Source organism: Acanthisitta chloris, unplaced genomic scaffold, assembly GCF_000695815.1.
Source record: "Acanthisitta chloris isolate BGI_N310 unplaced genomic scaffold, ASM69581v1 scaffold23689, whole genome shotgun sequence".
NCBI classification, from domain to species: Eukaryota; Metazoa; Chordata; class Aves; order Passeriformes; family Acanthisittidae; genus Acanthisitta; species Acanthisitta chloris.
In genome coordinates, this window is record NW_008690088.1 from 837 (window position 1) to 15477 (window position 14641).

The window sequence follows — 14641 nt, forward strand, 5'->3', positions numbered from 1 at the left end:
TGTGGGCAGGTGACATAAATGGGTGCTTGGTCATCATCCACACATATTTGTACCTCTAGAAGAGCTGAAAGGAGGAACCATGGCCTCACCTCAGAGCAGGAAAGACGATCAAGAAAAACCCAGGGCTACATCTCCATTTCCAGGATTCTATTTTGGTGTTTGGCACAACACTGTGATGTGGTTTCACCCGAAAAAAACCCCAGCACACACAGCAGGGCGCCGGGGCTCCCCAGGAGGGAACACAGCACACGCTGTGCCCACAGCCATGCCACCGCTGCGGCCACTTCCCAAATCCCGAGCCAGGAGCTGGGAGGATGCTGCCTTGTGGCCCTTCACCACACCCCAGTGCCCTCAGAGGATATGGCTCAAGTCTCCGCACACCAAAATACCCTGGGCTTAGGGACTTTGCCCCCACCCCCGCTGCCAAAAGATGAGCCCAAGGCTCCTTGTACCAGCAGGACTGTGGCACACCTCCCACCGGCATGGCCAGGAGGATGCTAGGAAGCGATGATCGGGCAGGGAAACACCAGCACCAGCCCACCCTTCGCTCCATCCCTTTTACTCCAGTGCCAAGAAGAGCAATGCCCAGCATGGCAATCCCCATGCCCCAGGGCAGGGGCACATACTCTTGGGCTGCTCTTGACGTACAGTCACCCAGAAGGGCACTGGGAGAGAAACAGCACCGGACCCGCTCCATGCCCTGGCTGACCCACCTTGAGCAGCCAGGGGACACTGCCAGCCCCCAGAAAGGAACAGAGAACATTTGGGAGCATATAAAAGGGTTCCACGAGGCAGAGCCCACCATCACTATGCTGGAGTGCAGCTTGGTTCCTCCTGGCACACCCATGGCACCCAGGAGGGGACCTGGCAGCCCGGGGCAGCTGGATGTCCCTCTGTCCCCTCTTTCAGGGCACTGGGCTCCGGCCTCTCCTCCGCAGCCCCCAGTATCCCATCCTTGCTGCCGGCAAGGCTGCTCCGGGGTGGCAGCATTGGAGCCAGCAAAGCCTCAGCCCTTCTCCCCCCAGCCGCCCCTGGCACAGCAGCAGGAGGGAGCTGGAGAACAGCCCCCAGCCCAAAGCTCAGCCCAGCAGGGCACTGTGAAGGGCTGAAGACGGGCAGGGAAAGGGGACAAGTGTCTCTTGTCATCTGCAATAGAAAGTTTTAAATACTCATTAAAATAATTGCTTTTTAAAAAAATCCTCCCCCAGCCCTGGCAGGAGGGGCCCCGATGCCGCTGTCCTCGGGGGTGGCCGAGATCCTGAGTGGTGATGGAGCAAAGCCAGCGTCCCCGGTGGCAACTGTCCCCTGCCCTGGGCACGTGTCCTCTCGTGGCTCCGCAGCTCCCCACCGCCTGCCTTTACTCCAGCCCCAGGATGTAGTTGATTCCCTGGACCAGTCCAATGATCACTGGCTGCCAGGCCACCAGGTAGCGCAGCCAGTCCAGCAGCTGCCCGTACATGACATGAGGCCTCTCCCAGCTGGGCAGGAAGGAGTTAAAGAGCCATAGGGAGAGGGATGAGAGGAGCATGGCCCACCCAGGAGCCACCAAAGGTGCCCCAAAGCAGGGATAGGGAACACAGGAGCACAGGGAAGGACAGACATGGGTCCCCCATGGAGGGATGGCTGTGGCCAGGCTTGCCTCAGGTTCGGCAGGGTGTCACTGCCAGTGACCTACCCAGGGCACCAGGAAAGCCCCTCACCCCTTGTGTGCTCTACCCACTGCTCCCCATCCCACTGTGCTGGCTCCCAGCAGGAGAAAGGATACGGGTTACTGAACATCCTCTTGAGATCCACCTTCTCTTTGCAGTATGGACATGTCTGCTTCTTCCCAACGATGCACCAGCCACGGATGCAGAATTCGTGAAACCTGGGGAGCAGCATGTTAAGGGGAACTGGAGGAAGAGGGGGACACACAATGGAGCATGGAAAGTACTACCAAGCCTATAACAGTCCTGCCAAGCCATGGAAACATCCCACCACACGAGGACGGCACATTGCACAACCACAGCCCTTTCCTAGAAGGTGCAGCTGCTTCCAGGAAGAGTGGAAGGGTCTCACAAGGCAGCTGGATGTGGCCAGGGAGGCAGCATGAGGGCCCTGACCAATGCATGGGCAGTGGAGAATGAAACCCTTCACTGACTGAGCACCAGAAAGGTTTGGACAGCCTGGGAGAGCTCTGGGAACTGCATGCGTTTCAGAAGCTGCCTTCAGAGGCTTCTTGGGGATTAACAAGGTATTTAAGGAATTTCTCCCAGGATACGACTTGCACATGCCTGCTATGCTCTGCTACAAGAATTTCCAGAACCTCAGCACAGCCTGAAGAAGTTAGAGGCAAACATGAGGTGGCTGCAGTCAACTCTGCCACACAAAAGGGTGTCACTGAGCAAACTTCCCCTGGAATGCCTCTGCTGCTTAAACCAAGGAGGAATGTCAGGGAGCAGCAATGGGAGCCATTCCTTTGTCAGCCCTGGAGCCGTAGATCCAGGGGTGCCAAGCCAGCCCTCACCTCTGAGGACCACTGGAAGCACTGACCAGCTCCTCTGACAGCCAGATTGCCCCAAGCTGCCGTGGTCCTGTGCCTTGCACGGGGTCAGCCATAAATCTCACCAAGAGTTCCTCACAGTTAAATTTAGGCCCCAAGTCTTGCCAGCATGACCTTTGCCCAGGCCCAGTTTGGAAACCACCTCACAGGCAGAAACGTCCCTCCGTGGTGCCAGAAGACAACACGGGAAAACCCCTGACCTGTCTCAGCAGGGGCTGAGTAACAGCCAGGACTTCCAGTTTCAAAACCCACTTCACACCAATCAGCTGACAGGAAGGGCTGAGTGACTCCAGGGTGCTGGAAACCCTGGAGGAGTTTCGGGGAAGGAGAAAGCTGCCAGGCTGTGGCCAGAGTAGGCAGCTGGTCCAGGAGGCTGTTTTCAGAGCAGGGCCAGAAGTGTTTCCCCCCAATTCTTCCCTATGGAAACCCAGACAGGGCCCACCACACTGGGCCTGCGATGAGGGCCCTGCGCAGCACAGAGCAGGGACACTCCCTTTCCCAATCTCAGACTGTTGGAGCCAGCACTGCCAGGCAGATAGGTCACAGCAGATTTGACAAAGGCAGGTGGAAAGTGAGGTGCAGCCCCATGGCTGAGCAGACATAGCTGGGAAGGTGAAGGAAAGGAAACACCCACTTATAATGTGCACAGGGGTGGCGAGGAAGTGATTTCAGGGACACCTTTTCCTATGCTGAGTCAGTGATGACACAGGCACGGATCACATGAAAAATCAGCTGGACAATCCCAAGTCACAGGATGGGCATTTCTTCACCCAATGCGGGGGAAGCCGTGGGGAGCAGCAAGGTGAGGGGCTGGAGCCCGCAGAGAAGGATACACGTGGTTGCAGGAGAGTCGGTAGGTGTTCTCGATGATCCCTTCCTCGTTGACATCCACAAAGATCTGCTGACCACAGACGGCGCAGACGCTGTCAGAGAGGTGCTTGGTGGGCATCCCCGAAGCGCTGTAGAACTGAGCGAGGGCAGAGCAGAGGGAGAGCGGTGACAGCGGGAGGGCACGTGTCCCGCGCCCGCGGCAGCACGGCTAAGCTCTAAGGAGGGCTGGGGCCAGCACCCCAGGAGTCCAGCCTCGGCCTTTGGGGCTTAAAAACCTTGTTACAGGTCCGGCTGTGGGAAACAACTACAACAGGACAGGGAGCTGCTCAGTGATGCGGTGGCCCATCACACCCCAGCCCCACGTACCCCCTCCCCATGCTGAGGACTGTCCCCCGTCACTCCCTGACGACCAGGTGGGTTGTCAGCTGCCTGCCATGGCCGTGCACCCAGGGCAGAGGCTGGGGGAGAGAACAGGACAAGCTGGAGGTCACAGCTTTAACCCAAGATGACAACCTTGTGTTGCCCGTTGGATACCACCCTCACCTCCAGCCAGGCAGGTGCCCAATGCCCAGCCAGCCACAGAGCGAAGTGCAGAGCAGCCCTCTCCCTCCAGTTCCAAGCCTGATGGCTCAGCACTGGCCTGGTGCAACACAGGGGGTGCAGGCACACACCCAGGTCTCCCTCACACTCTGGTCCCATACGCTCCAGTTGGAGGGGATCCATCAGGATCACTGAGTCCAACTCCCTGCTTCACAGGACTACCTAAAACTAAACCACATGACTAAGAGACTCCTTGAACTCTGGCAGGCTTGGTGACATGACCATGACCCTGGGGAGCCTGTTCCCATGACTGACTACCCTCTGGGTGAAGAGCTTTTTCCTCATGTCCAACCTGCACTTCCCCTGATGCACTTTTACTCCATTTCCTCGTGTCCTATGGCTGGACAACAACCTCCTTCAACCAGCCAGCAATGCTATGCCTGATGCAGCCCAGGACATGGTTGGCCCCTTTGGGCTGCTAGGACACACTGCTGACTTACATTCAACTTGCTGCCAACCCAAACTCCCTAATACCTTTCCACAGGACTCTCTCCAGCCTCTTGCACCCTAATTTATACCTGTAACCAGGATTACACCATTCCAGTAGAGAATCTGGCACTTGCTTCTGTTAAATTTCACAAGGCTGGTGCTTGCCCAGCTCTGTCATCGATCCAACTCTCTCTCCAAGGAGCCCACAGCTCCTCCTGGTTTAGTATCATCAGCAAAACATGCCTCCAGCAGAGCCCTGGCACAGCTTTGCCCCAAGCATCCAACAGAGCTCTGAGAGAGAGCCGAGCTACGCCGAGGTGTCCCAGCGTGGCACATGAGGGGCTGGAGCAGAACCTCAAGGAGCAGCAGCAGAAAGCCCAGAGATGAGGAACAAACACGAAGTCCAAGACCCTGAACAGCAGCTGCAAAGAAGAAACATAACCTACTCCCCTGATGTCCTAGGTCACATATTTTTGGAGTGGGCTATTTTGATACGAGGTGAGTGAGCTACAGATTTTAAGCCACCACATCCTCTGTCCACAGGGATAGCAAAAGTTGCAGCAGGTATGAGCAGCAGAAAGAAACCCATGGTGTGAATCCTTCTCTGGTTGCTGCAGGTCAGGAGTTAATGCATGCACCATATGGTCCCAGAAATAGAAGAACTCGCCATCACTGGAGATTTTAAACACTCGGGGAAAGAATTATTTGTCAGTTTAGTGGAGCTGAACAGGTCTTTCCATTCCTCCATTGAATCATAGAATGGGTTGGGTTGGGAGAGACCTTAAGGCTCCAGTTCCAACGTCCCTGCAGGAACACCTTCCACTAGACCAGGTTGCTCCAAGCCCCATCCAACCTGGCCTGGAACACTTCCAGGGATGGGGCAGCCACAGCTTCTCTAGGCAACCAGTGCCAGTGCCTCATCACTCTCAAAGGGAAAAACTTGTTCTTATGAAGATGAGGGGACCTCACAGAGCTTTTGCTCTTCAGGAAGGCTCTCAGAGCAACACTTGTTACATTAGACCCAAGGACTCTTCCTCTAGGTGGGGAGTTTGATGCACTTTCCCATTTGAGGGAAGCCAAAGCTGCTACTGGGACCATGTTTCAGGCCACCCAACACGGGGCAGGACTCTGGCCTGGGGGACAGCCTGTTGTGAACTCACCCCGATGGTCGAGGCCATGTAATCAGCACACATCTCAGCAAAGTCCCGTTCCAGCACTCCATAGTAAAGACCATAGAAGAGGAGGGAAATGCCAAAGTCCATTGCATCTTCTGGTTTGATTCTACAACAGAAAAGGGCAAAAGCCATTCCGATCATATGCCAGAGAACATATGATTCCAGAGAATATTCCAGAGAAGTAGTCAACCTCTCTAAACATGAAGCTGCCTTGTACTAGGGTCCTCTGCCACCACCCCTGGGCTGGCTGCTTCTTGTAGGTACCTCTTCATCAATATAGCAAAGAAAATCTCACTGCTGCCCTCAGGCTGGACACCACAGAGCTGGGGGAGCTGCTGACACCTGAGCTGAAAGAAGGAGCACCTCATCCTTGATCCTCTCAGGAATGAAAGGACACCCCAATAGTCTCTTTGGCTCCATTAATCCAATTGCCAAGTCAATTGTTTTTCCTGAGTCATAGCCAACACAGTGTTACAGCCCCTGCCACCCCAGGAATGTAACCTGAAAGATTCACTCACCTGAACAATAAGTTAAGACCAAAAAGTGTAAACATGACAGCCATGTACCCCACGATCCCAGTGGCATAGCTGATCTTGTATATTAGTAGAAACCATTTATAAACCAGCCTGTAAAGAATTAAAACAAAGAGTTTAACGACTTCATTTTTTCCTAAATGAAACTGTGCCAAGCACCTGAAGAGTTTTATTTTTCAAACCTGTAGTGTGTTTGCAGACACTTCACCTACACCTGGGCAAGAGCTCTGCATTCCTAATTCAACCTGCCACAGGCTGCTCATAGTCTTGACTTCCAAACTAGAAATCTTGGGATCAACAAAGGCTGTAGCGAAGTGTGCTGCACCCTGGGAATGCCTTAGGAGAGGCTACCAGACCACATGGAATGTACCTTTCCACCACCCACCTCAGTACCAGAAGCATCAGGCTGGCTGCCAGCAGCTGGTTAGTGCTTCACACCAGCACGTGCAGGGCTCACACGTTCTCAGTGCACAAAGCTTAACACAGTTATTTGTGGCAGGGAAACTGGAAAGAATTCCTTGGAATGGATACCTTGGGGGTGAGGAGTTTCCCTAGGAACATGTGGACGAACCTGGGTGTTGTCTGTACCAGAGGTTTCCGAGTTGCCCTGAAGGTGACAAAAGCTGTGACCGCTGAGAACAGCACCCATATCACCAGGAACCGCCACCAGTACAGCTTGATCGTGAAATACAGAGGCACTACCCACATCTGGAAGAGTGTCACCATCTGCAGGAACAGAGGAAAGGTACTTGGAGCTGGTTCTCTGCTCCTCAAACATCAGAAACACCCTGACAGTCATGGCAGCCATTCTGCCTGCATCAAAGGGCTATTCAGGGAATAACACCAGGAAACTGGGAAGGTTTGGTATGTGGCACCCAGAGAGCAGCTAACAGCTCAGCCTGGAGAAAAGGAGGCTCAGGGAGGACTTCCTCACTCTCTGCATCTACCTGACAGGAGGATGCAGCCAGCTGGGGGTCAGGCTCTGCTCCCCAGTAACAAGAAACAGGATAAGAAATAGCCTCAAGTTAGTTGCACCAGGGGTGATTTGGTTGGGTATTAGGAAAATTTCCTCCCTGAAAGGGTAGTCAAGCCCAGGGCAGTGGTGGAGTTGACACCCCTGGAGGGATTCAACAGACATGTGGATGTGGCACTTGGGGACATGGTTAGTGGTGGCCTTGGCAGTGCTGGGGGAATGGTCAGACTTGATGGTCTCAGAGAGCTTTTCCAACCCAAACGGTTCTGTGTTTTGTGAGGGAGTTGGAGGCAGCGGACGGGTGATTTTTGGTAGCAAAGGACAGAGCTGGAGTGAGAACACAGAGGAACCATTTCCAGAGGAATGTATGGGAGATGCTTCACCCAACTAGTTGTTGTAACACAGCTACATAAACTTTCACCTTCCCAGGCTCCCGAGGCCGCAACCGCAGACACCTTGGGCAGGTATTACACAAAGCAAGAAGGTTTTGGCTTGCCTCTGCCCTATAGCCTCTTCCCAAAAGGACCTAAAGCTATGCAGTTGAGCTCCTGTGGTGTTGCTGGAGCGAAACAGGCAAACAGGTTTGGTTTAAAGTTCATAGAGCATTACAGGTATCGCCCGGAAGCATTAATTATGACAATATTATCACTACTATTATGACAAGGAAGTCACAGTGAGGCTGGTTCAGTTAAGTAACAGACCAGGACAAGCCAGTGGCATCAGCCAGTGGCATCAGCAAGTGGCAGGTCTGCTCAGAAGAGTGCTGCAGGGACCATCAAATACAGGGTCTCGTCAGTAAGAAGCCCCACTGCTTCCAAGGAAGTGCGCACAAAATGCAGCTTCCCTCAGGACAACACCCAGGATCTGCTTGTCCATCCCTGGTATCAAAGCACTATGTCACACCGAGTTACTGGCATTGCTTCCAACAGAAACCTGAGGCCTTCAGGCTCATCCACCCTCGTCGCTAGCTAGAATCCCCCTACACTGCCGGGAAGACAAAGGAACCACAACACCAGACAAGAGGAAAACGAGGAACACACTTCTCATCAGGCAAAGGAGGGCATGGCTCAACACTCACATCCAGGCTCGGAGGAAGGACGGCTGCGGGGTCACTTACATTGTAGGAGCGAGGGTGCCGCTGCTTCCACTGGACCAGGAGGAGCTGTGCCACCACAAGTGTGGCAATAAGGATGAGGACCATTTCGGCATGCATCGCCTCGTGCCCACGGTGTTTGGCATGCATCCGTGCATGCTCCACCCTGCAATGACCAGGAAAAGGTGGCTGAAGAGCACGCGGCACAGACAGTGCGGTGGGAGACAAACACCTCAGGAGAGCCAGGAATAGCAGACGGAAAAAGAGCACAAAGGAGCATTGTGGAGACAGGGAATGTGTACCATCCAGAGGAGAAAGGACAAAAGGCTGCTCTGGGACCAGCTCAATTCTATGCTGTGGAAGCCAAGACACCACTCAGCCCAGCCGGGTGTGAAGGAGGCAGAGAACTCCTGCTGACATCCCTGAACTAACGGACGTGGAACACATGCTCCACATAACTCACAATCCCAGAACGGGCAAGGCTAAAAGGGACCACCAGTGGAGTCATGTGGTCCAATGTCCCTGCTCAAATAGGGTCTTCCCAGAGCAGTTTGCAACTGTATGATCCCCTGAGCATGGGCTACTTCTCAATACGAAATCCTTAGCTCAGTTTTGGAGCCACCTGCACTCTTCTCCCTTCAGTAAGGGAAAGGCTGCAAGGGGGACAGCTGACACCTGGAAAAGAACCCAAACCCCAGCAAATCGCTTCTCTCCACCCTGAGCATATTGGAACAAGTGATTTCCAGACTGATGCTTGCCAGATACCTGGTGTTTCTTTGCAGCTTGTGCTGCTTGACCAAAAGGTGGACTTAAGAGCTGTGACCTCCTTATGTCTTGGTCTCCAGGTGATAATACTGTTCAAGTTAGGGGAAAAAATATCCAAACCAAATAAATATGCCAAATTCTCTTATTTCCAGTCAGCCTCTTGAAATTAATATAAAATCACAAAATGGGTCAGGTTGGAAGGGACCATAGTGGATCAGCCTGGTCCAACCATCCTGCTCCCGCAGGGTCATCCTAGAGCACATGTCACAGGATTGTGTCCAGAGGATTCTGGAGATTTTCCAGTAAGGGAGACTCCACACCCTCTCTGGACAATCTGTTCCAGTGCTCGTTCACAGCACAGGGAAGTTCTTCCTCATATTCAGGTTGGACTGCCTGGGCATCAGTTTCTGCCCATTACCTCTCCCTATTGCTGAGCACCACAGAGCAGAGCCTGGCTTCAACCTCTGACACCTCCCTGCAGGTACTGATAGACATTGATGAGGCCCCCATAGCCACCTCTTCTCGAGGCTGAGCAGGTCCAACTCAGCCTTTCCTCCAGAGAGAGATGCTCCAGTCCATTAACCATCTCTGCAGCCTCTGCTGGAGCTGCCCCAGGAGTTCCATGTCTCTCTTGCCCTGAGGAACCCAGAACTGGACACAGCACTCCAGATGTGCCTCACCAGGGCTGAGCAGAGGGACAGGATCACCTCCCTGACCCGCTGTCAATGCTCTTCCTAGTGCACCCCAGGACACCATTGGCCTTCTTGGCCCCCAGGGCACACTGCTGGCTCATGGACACTCATATCCCTCTCTGCAGAGCTGCTTTCCAGCACGACAGCCCCCAGTCCATACTGGTGCAATACCAAGAGACCAGTCTGTGATTTTCAACCAACATCTGGTTGAAAATGGTTTGGCTAAGGGAAGACGTGCAACTTTTGGGGCCCCTTACTACAAGGCAGATACCGAGGCACTGGAGCATGTCCAGAGAAGGGAACAGAGCTTGGGAAAGGTCTGGAGCACAAGTCTGATGAGGAGTGGCTGAGGGAGCTGGGGGGATTAGTCCAGAGAAAAGGAGGCTCAGGGGGATCCTTCTTACTCTCAACAACTCCCTGACAGGAGGTGCAACCAGGTGAGGGTCGGGCTCTGCTCCCAGAGAACAAGTGACAGGGCAAGAGGAAATGGCCTCAGGTTGTGCCAGGAGAGGTTTGTGTTGGACACTGGGAAAATTTCTTTATGGAAAGGGTTATCCAGCCCTGGCACAGGCTGCACAGGGCAGTGGTGGAGTCTCCATCCCCGGAGGGATTTAAAAACCATGTAGATGTGGCACTTGAGGACATGATTTAGTGGTGGCATTGGCAGTGCTGGGGGAATGGTTGGACTTGATGGTCTCAGAGGGTTTTTGCAACCCAAACGATTCTGTGATTCTAACATCTAATGAGCAGTTTAAAAGAAAAAACATTAATGTTGCCTTTTACGATTGTTCATACTTCCCCCCAACAAAGAATGCTAACCCTGTCCTTTCCCACCATGAACACAGGCTGCACTGCCAGTAGCTCCAGTCAGCAGCAGGAGTTTGCTCAACCTGTACCTCCCAACACACTCACCTCCATCTCTCCTCTGGGGATAAGTGCGAAAGATCAACCTAGGGAGAAAATAAAACACCCATGAAATTGGCTGCTGAAGTTGGGAGCAGCAGCAGCACCCTAGAAGAGGTAACTTATTCTCTTCGCCTCCCCAAACAGCACAGGTGCAGGTTTGTGTCCCACATGTCCATGACTGTGTGTGTTCACCATGAGGCTCCTTTATCTCCTGGTGAGACCTGCTTAGTGCTAACAGCTGTCCCATGAGACCCTCAGGACTGCTCTCCAAGAACTTGGAAGAAGGGAACCTCTGGATTCAGATGCTTTAAACAATAAACCTCGAGGTGCCAGGGTGACAGCACAGCCCAGAAGTATCCTTCACCCTTCCAGGGAGAGCAACCAGTCTCCCTGCTCCTCTACCACTTCCCAGTACCGTTCCCCTTACACTCCCATATTTTACTGGAGCTGAGGCTCTGCCCATCATCCCACACCACCAGTACCAGAGAATTGGTTTAAATTCCACATTCACAACCCAGTCAGGTGTCTCAGGGCACAGAGTGGTGATCCCAGTGCACCCAGTGCTCCCACCAGGCTGCAGGATGGGACAGTATCTGCACACCAGCAACAAACCAGTGCCAAAAAAAATTCAAAATCACAGAAAAAGGAAGATTTAGGCCTTGCTTTGCTGAGATGGCTGAAAGTTCCTCCCAGATATTACCAGCAGCAAAGTTTTTGCCTGACTGGAGCAACCAAGAGTGATGAGAGCTGCTGTTACTAGTGACAATTGACAATGGGCTTACCCATCTTCCCTGGTGAGATTCCATGTGAATACTCTCACTTTTGGACAGGGAAGGAGTCAGGGGAGCTTCAACGCTGCACTTCCACCTTTGCTTGGTGCTTTATATAGAATCATAGAATCACAGAATGGTTTGGGTTGAAGAAACCTTAAAGCTCACCTTGTTCCACCCCCTACCATGGGCAAGGACACCTTCCACTAGACCAGGTTACAACAAACCCAATCCAACATGGACTTGAACACCTCCAGGGACAGGGAGTTCACAATTTCTCTGGGCAAAATCTTCACCTTCACTCCACAAAATCTCCCCTCGATATCTTCAACTAAGAGCTGAGAAGCCTCCAGCACAGGTCATGTCCCCACATGGGCACACTGCCCAGGCAGCACACCCTGACGCCCAGGACTGGGGACAGAATCCCCTAGCTCTGGCTTCCCATCCCCTTTTCTTGGTGAGACAGAAACTGAGATAAAACCAAGAGCAGTTCATCTGGAGCTGGGAACACAAGGTTTACACATCCTCATGGGGCTAGAGACCCTCCAGCATGGCCAAGGCATCAGGCACAGAGATCAGAAACAAGCCACAGCAAGGACTTTGTTATCACTCTCTCCTGCACACACCAGAGACGTGTACACAGGAACGGGCTCCACCTCACCCCACAGCTTCAACCTTTACCCCAGGGCTCTCCCCAGGGTGGCACAGCAGCCAGCCTTGCCTGCTGTGCCACCACAGCCAGCAGCTCCGGGCTCAGCAGAGGACACGCGTGGCTGCTTTGCTTCCTCTGTGATGCCTAATTACACCCCAGGGTGAGGCAGCAATCAGTCTGCCTGCTGTGGAACATCTGCTGAGCTTCACCCCAGAGCAACACCTGCGAGAGATTCAGTCCCTGAGGCCCTTGAGAAGCACTTCGGGACTTAAATGCAAAATCTAGAGTTACAAAAATCACTGTTGGAGCTCACTGGCTTGCATCAGAAACCGCGGGGAGGTGGTGACAACCTGACACTGACACTGAGAAGGGTGTTTATATCGTCCAAATTCCCTGAGCTCCTCTGTTCCTAAAGCAGCCATGTCCAGATTCGTCAGTTCAGTAACTGAGAGAAAACAACTGCTCTGATAAACGGGGAAAAAAAGGGGTTTAAAAATGTCCTCTAATCACTGAATGCAGGAGAAGCTGAAAAACCCCAAGTGCCTATTGGCTCCAGCATAGGACAATCCCTCTGCAAGCTCTGTGAGTCACCTAGGTGCTCCCATTGCCTCCCCTCAGGACATCCCCACTCCCCCCAGACTCTGCCCCCATCCTTGCTGGATGAGGATGTTTAACGAGCACATTCCAACCACACCAATTATTCTTATCCCCATATAGTGGCTCTGCTCACTTCTCAGTGCCACACCAGCAGCCACTCTGTTCACAGGGTCAGTCCCACTTTGGGGAACACTTCCCAGCCTCTCTCCTTCAGCATCTTCCCCAAATCTCAAAATTCTTCCAGCAAACAAGCTCAAGCCGCCTCAGACCCAAACTCTAAGGATGTCCTGCTGGTGTTGCACAGGGAGGGCTTCCTCCAAGCTGTGCTGCCCAGGGATTCATGGCACTGGACACAACTTTCCCTCAATTCCAAGGACTGAGCTTCACCAGATTCCCCAGAGCTCAAAGCTCCTGAAATAACTTTATTAAGGGGGGCCGGGACGTGACAGAAGGGATGTAGTGAGGGATCTGTTGACTGTCAGACAGGACTTGGCAGAGCAGCCAAGACCTTCCAGCTAACCCCTCCATGATCCACACACTCTCTTCCCACAGAGGTTTTGGGTTGGGACTAAAAACAAACAGCGACGGTGAAGGAAGCACCTGCTCCTGCCTGCAAGCGTTCATTCTATTTCTAGTTTGGGATTGTCTTACTTTAACACCCAGGTTTTGGGTCTTTTGGGTTTTTTTTTTGCTCTGCTGGCCAGGCTGGAGAACCTCTGCCCCTAAATCTCCCTTTAGCAAGAGGAGTTAGACAAGAACAATGAGGGTGACTGAAGCAGATGAAGATCAGCTCTACCAAGCATGGAGCACCAGCCCTATCTGGCTGCAGCTTCCTCCAGCTGCCACATCGACACAGGACCTGGTGTGTAGGCAACTACAGCCCTGAGAAAAGGCTTCTGCAGTAATGAAGAATGATTCTTCTGCTCTCTGTCTCCTCCATAACTCATAATCCACTCAAAACCCCCACCTGCCTCTGGGTGATGACTGGGAGAAACTGGATATACCAAGGACTAAAGTCTGATCCTCTCCTTGGACATGGTTATCATGGCCTTTGGAACAACCTTGTGCCACTCTCCAGATTTCCATGGGGGCTCCAATTGTGGTAAGGAGGCAAGGAGAATGCCTTGAGGATGGAGAATAAGCAGCTGTTGATTTCAGTTCCAAGCTCCAGCACAGCCACCAGCCCTGATCTCACCTTTCCCACAGCCTCAGTCTTTATCACACAGCACCCGCTAGGAACAACAAAAAGATAAATCTCCAGAGTGCTGCAAGTTCATCCAAGGCAGATTGGGAAGAGGCACATGGTTAAGTGGAAGCCTGGGGAGGTTTTGGAATCTCAGTGGGGCATTTTTTCTGCTCATAGAACAGCATAGGAACAAGACGCAGTGAGGAGAAAGGCCCCCACTGATCAAACACTTGGATAATTGGAAATTAAACCTTTTTAAAACTGTTTCCTGAAGGACTGAAAATGGGAACTTCACTTCTGAGGATAAGAGACTTTGAATCTTCTATCGTTTTACGTACAAAGCCACCGGTAAATACCTTAAAATATAACAAGTAGCAACACCAAGAGTGACTGACTCTTGCCCCACTGCAGCTGCTCTCTGTCAGTGACACGGGGCATGGGAAGAAGGCACAAGCTCCCACAGCTCAGTCATACACCGGGGAAGCTCCACAGCTTGACCCTGCCTGGAATCTCCCCTAACACAACCATCAGCTGCACCTGAGAACTTTTAAGCCAAACCACCAATTCGTGAGGAAAAGAACTGAAAAATGGCCTGAGTGCACCAGCTGAGCAACTCATCCCCCGCCCTGTGCTGCTGCTCCCACAGCGCAGGCAGGATGAAACAGGTCCCCCACACAGAACAGAACCAAGTTCTCCTGGGTCTCTGCAAGTGGAAGGAAAACTCACGTGTGTGAAGCACAGAGGGACAGCGAAAAGCCACTGTCAAGCCCAGGGCAGCAGTGCCAGCACATAGCACGCACCCCTCGCCGGGCGCAGCCACCCTGCTCACAATTCCAGCTCTGCACACAGATTTCTTCCCCAGCTGTATCACTTTTCATCCCCAGGAACACGTGAAAG

General features: G+C 52.9%; 1 protein-coding gene across 1 annotated transcript; it reads right to left on the reverse strand.

Annotated features, from left to right (window-relative positions):
• Window positions 1–1351: 1351 nt before the first annotated feature.
• Window positions 1352–10583, reverse strand: RNF121 (ring finger protein 121; the record flags this gene model as incomplete). The annotated part of the gene is made up of 8 exons (XM_009081687.1): window positions 1352–1478; window positions 1766–1867; window positions 3376–3509; window positions 5563–5683; window positions 6096–6203; window positions 6682–6836; window positions 8201–8342; window positions 10546–10583. Coding segments are annotated over 8 exons (921 nt in total), but the record flags the coding sequence as incomplete, so codon positions are not given.
• Window positions 10584–14641: the final 4058 nt, after the last annotated feature.